Source organism: Ictalurus punctatus, chromosome 29, assembly GCF_001660625.3.
Source record: "Ictalurus punctatus breed USDA103 chromosome 29, Coco_2.0, whole genome shotgun sequence".
NCBI classification, from domain to species: Eukaryota; Metazoa; Chordata; class Actinopteri; order Siluriformes; family Ictaluridae; genus Ictalurus; species Ictalurus punctatus.
The window spans coordinates 10,540,546-10,545,440 of record NC_030444.2 but is presented as its reverse complement, the minus strand read 5'-3'; the positions used below and the strand labels follow the sequence as shown (position 1 = coordinate 10,545,440).

General features: G+C 37.8%; 1 protein-coding gene across 1 annotated transcript; it reads left to right on the top strand.

Moving 5' to 3' along the window:
• The first annotated feature begins 2,927 nt into the window (after positions 1-2,927).
• On the top strand, positions 2,928-3,731 carry crgm2 (gamma-crystallin m2). Its single transcript, NM_001200610.1, is given in 3 exon segments — positions 2,928-2,976; positions 3,066-3,311; positions 3,392-3,731. Coding segments are annotated over 3 exon segments (531 nt in total). The 5' UTR covers positions 2,928-2,967; the 3' UTR covers positions 3,668-3,731.
• The last annotated feature ends 1,164 nt before the right edge of the window (positions 3,732-4,895 follow it).

Here is a 4,895-nt window from a genome sequence, read left to right as displayed (position 1 = left end):
AGGGGGTAAGGGGCACAAGGCGGCAGACACCCTGGACGAGTAAATAACATTTGTTTGATCTCAGATAGGCTTGTGTATGTGTATGGCAATCATTACGAATCTCTTAGATTGATAATCAATGTATTTTACTTCTTGACTTCTTTGATTGTAAGGAAACATGTATCTAAGGATTGCTTTGAATCATCCGTTACATGGCATACATGGCATGTTGCATGGTTGTTGGTGATCTATTGAATATTCCAGCCTATATCAGTGATGAGGCATGTATCATGTGTGTGGTGGTCTGGGAAACCCATCATGTGTGTGGTGTTCTGGGAAACCCATCATGTGTGTGGAAGTCTGGTAAACCCATCATGTGTATGGTGGTTTGGGAAACCCATCGTGTGTGGGGTGGTCTGGGAAACCCATCATGTGTGTGGTGGTCTGGGAAACCCATCGTGTGTGGTGGTCTGGGAAACCCATCGTGTGTGGTGGTCTGGGAAACCCATCGTGTGTGGTGGTCTGGAAAACCCATCGTGTGTGGCTGTGGCTGAATTCGAGCAAAAAATATTTGGTTTTGACCAAATCTCTGATTTAAGAAAACATAAATAAATGTTACCAAAATGATACGAAAATGTTTTTATTTAGGATACGTTCTAACCTTGCCTTGGTTGTCTGCCATGCAAAGCTCACAATAGGTAATGACTATGGAAATAACCAAATACGAATACATTACGAAGACATAATGCATTCTAACTGGATAACAGTACAGATATGAGTGACTGTTGCACTATTTGTTTTTGTTTTCAAGGTTCAAAGGAGATCTATTTGAGACTAGGGATCCCGTGTGACGCAACCAAAAGTCGCACTAGCAGGAGGTTGGTTACTTGCTTGCGGGGGTGAGGAAGCAGTCAGATATGAAACTCGCAAGACACACAAAGACCAGGTTGCACGATGCATGCTAACAGTGTGAGTATTTCTAACACTGAGTTTTTTCACCAGTGTTTCCTAGTGTTTCCATGGCCATAGTGGTAGTGGTAGCATTTGTATTCATAAACCAAGCCCATTTTCGCTTTAAATCCAAATACAGATACAATCAAACACGATGGTAAAAACAGTCAGTCTGCCTAAAGATGTTTAAAAGATTGCTACCTAAGTGTGTTTAACTCTCACACACTGAATGTCATGTTTTGATCAAGCTGTACTGAAACAGACAAAAGCCTATCAATTTGTCATTAATTGAGATACTGTATGAGCAAATAAGACACAGATTTCAGTTCGGGAAAAGTCTATAATTTTGGACATCACTATTTTTTATGCGTTTTTTAAAAATACAGTACGTGTTTATACCAGTCTTTACAAAGCAACTGCAGTCTCAACTGCCAAAGGCAAGGCAATATTCAGAATGATAGACAGGTAAAGAGATCAGACGAATAGCAAGAGATAATAAATAAATATGGCTAAATAGAGAAAATGAATAAATTTCACTGAGGTCAAAACCCTTAAATGTTTACAGCAATGCTGCTGGAGAGAGATTTCGCAAAAAGAAACCATGAACTCGGGTTTGATTAAATAGAATAGCTCTATATTCTGGACATCCCTGTTGTATTTGAAAATCCTACTTTAATAGAATGTTAATCATAAAAAAAAGAAAAAAAAAAACATTTTATAAAGTATACAGTGATGTAAACATCAATAGATAAAAATTCAACAGTTCAAGCTGTAAAACACATTTCTTTTGCTCATAGAGACACAGCATTCTCTTAAATGAAAACTAAAACAAATTTATGTGAGAGCAGAAGTTACACTGCTCACAGATGAACCTATTGCCCTTTTGTAAAATGAGGCCAAATAGAGATGAGCAAAGTATATTCATACCCCCCTTCCGACTGTTGTACACTTTATTGTATTATAGATTTCATTTAAATTGTATTAAAATGACTTTCTCTTTTTTTTTCTTTTTTTTTTTTGCAATCATTTACACAATAATTCGTAATGACAAGTTTATTCATTTTCTTTTTGCATAAACAAATCTTTGAGGACGACTGGGCTTTGGTTGGGTCATTCAAGAGCATGATAATGATAATAAGTCTTTATTGGTGACATAGACCAATTCAGAGACTTGACCTGAAGTCACTCAAGTGTTGTCTTGTTTCTATGCTTCAGGTCAATGCCAAACTAGAACCAAAGAACCAAACTAGAACCTTTTGCTGAAGGGTGAGGGAGGTTGTGTGCCATCTGGAGCAAGTTTTCTTTTAGGACCTTTGTATTTGACTCCATTCCTTGTTTCACTCAATTCTGATGAGTCTTCCATCCCTGCTACTGAGAAGTACCCTCATATCATGATGCTGCTGCCACCATGCTTCACAATAGCGATGTTATTAATCACTTGTTGAGTAATAACTGTTTTTTTGCCAGACGTAGCACTTAAAGTTCTGCTTGAAGAGTTCGATTTTTGTCTCCTCAGACCAGAGAATCATTTTCCTCAAACTCTCAGAGTCCTTTAAGTGCTGGCCATATGCCTTTTACAAGGAAGATTTTAGACATCTTCAGAGAGACTGTTTTTACCAGTGAACTTTTTTATTTTATGTTTTAAACTGGCTCCTTACCGACATGGTCTTTACAGGAAGATAGCCTAGGTAAGGTTAGAAAGATGAAAATGTGCTGTGTCAACTCCATATCTTGCTATATCAGTAGTAACAAAACAAATAAATAACACTTCTGGCATGCTCATGGGATGAAAAGACTACAATTGAAGCTATTATTGAGACCATTCTAAAGTCTTCTGTAGAAAACATGTATAACACATGCAAAAGCTCTTCAGCTCTCTATGGGCCTCTGTGCGGTGATGCTTGGTCAGGAGTTTTCACAATAGGGGGCACTCATTCTTTAGTCCTGGTCAAAGTATAAATGCAGGGGTTAAACCAGGCAGAATAGCAGTTCGCCGGTTGGAAACCGCTTGAACAAACCAAACCAGGCATAACAAATATGGGCAAGGTAAGAACCATAGATAACACTGGTATAAGAACATAAAAAATGTATCATGGCTTCCTGATGTAATTCATTCTCCTATACCTACTGTACAGGTTATCTTCTATGAGGACAGGAACTTCATGGGGCGCTCCTATGAGTGCACCAGTGATTGTTCCGATATGCACTCTTACATGAGCCGCTGCCACTCCTGCAGGGTGGAGAGCGGCTGCTGGATGGTCTACGACCGCACCAACTTCATGGGAAACCAGTATTTCATGAGGAGGGGCGAGTACGCTGACTACATGAGCATGTGGGGCTGGGGCAACAACTGCATCAGGTCCTGCCGCATGATCCCCATGGTATGGTATTACATTTGCAATGTCATTTGGAACATGTTTGCCACATAACTGACCCCTATATTCGATATTTTCCCAAACAGCACAGAGGATCCTACAGAATGAGGATCTACGAGAGGGACAACTTCATGGGTCAGATGTATGAGATGTCGGACGACTGCGATTCCTTCATGGATCGTTACCACTGGTCCAACGGCTGCATGTCCTGCCATGTGATGGACGGCCACTGGCTCATGTATGAGCAGCCCCACTACAGAGGCAGGATGTGGTACTTCAGGCCTGGAGAGTACAGGAACTTCAGGGACTACGGTGGCATGAAGTTCATGAGCATGAGGCGCATCATGGACTCCTGGTATTAAAATGAATGTAATCTAATGTGATAATGTGATCAAAAGCACATTTTGAATAAAAGTTGGCAAATCAGTTGCTGTTTTTTCTTTTTCTTTTTCTAATTCAAATATTACATTATAATATTATGGCAGTGGTTCCCAATGTGAAACAGTATCTACACTTTTATATATCATTATAAACAAATAATGATCTTGATATTGTCTATTTCAGGGAAGATCTTTACAGGTTCTAAGTAGAACTCAAAAACAGTGTGAATTATGGTATCATAACTTAACTTAAATCCAAAATATGGAATCATTTGTGGCTTACATTTTGGATTAAAATAACTGCTGAGGCTAAAACCAGACATTTGAACAGAAAACAGCTTGAAGAGTGAAGAATCACTCACATGTGGAAATGCTTTTTCCTTTTCTATCCTATAACATGTCATGATGCAGTTTGCATGGAATGTAAGAGAGAATTGTAGAAAAAAAATGCTTGTCCTTTAATATTGAGCCCTATAATTGAGTGTTTCCCTTTAAGTGAAGATTCCAAGTATAAGCATTTTAGCAAGTAAAAGACCTTCCAAGACCTTTTTTTTTACTCATTGTGTGTACTTCCAAGTATCTGGCTTCATAGCAGATAATAAGATAAAAAGATTTTTCTTAGTACCACATACCGGATCTCGGTTATGGTTTATAAAGGTGTCCAAAGCTCTCAATTGTAAAATCTAAATGAATAGTTCTCAGGTTTGCCCTTCATATCAAAGCTTGTTTTTTTGTCTAGAACTTTGCCTAGAACTGACTGAACTTTGTCTAGACTATTTTTTAATAAAATTTTATATTAGCAGCTTGATGACATTTTATCACAATGTGGAGTTTATAATTACTTTTATTACTTTTATTTTTGGGACACACTAAATTGAATGAAGCTAAAATATCAGGATATTCATTTCATATTCAAAATTTCCACTGCACTAATTTTAATGTGCTAAGCGAGGTCAATAACGGTGCCTTGGAAAACAATGTGGAGGTTACGACATTATTTAGCTGGACCACCCTGCTTGTCTTCAAAATACATCATGTTCATCAACCATGTTACAGGTCATATTCATATCAATGACCTTTGAATACAAAAGTGTTATCTGAAGTACTTTCCTAAAAATGTTTCCACTTTAACAGAATTTCCTAATTGCATTGACATATATTCGTTTGGCAGATGTTTTTATCCTAATTATTTTACAATTAAGAGTGGATA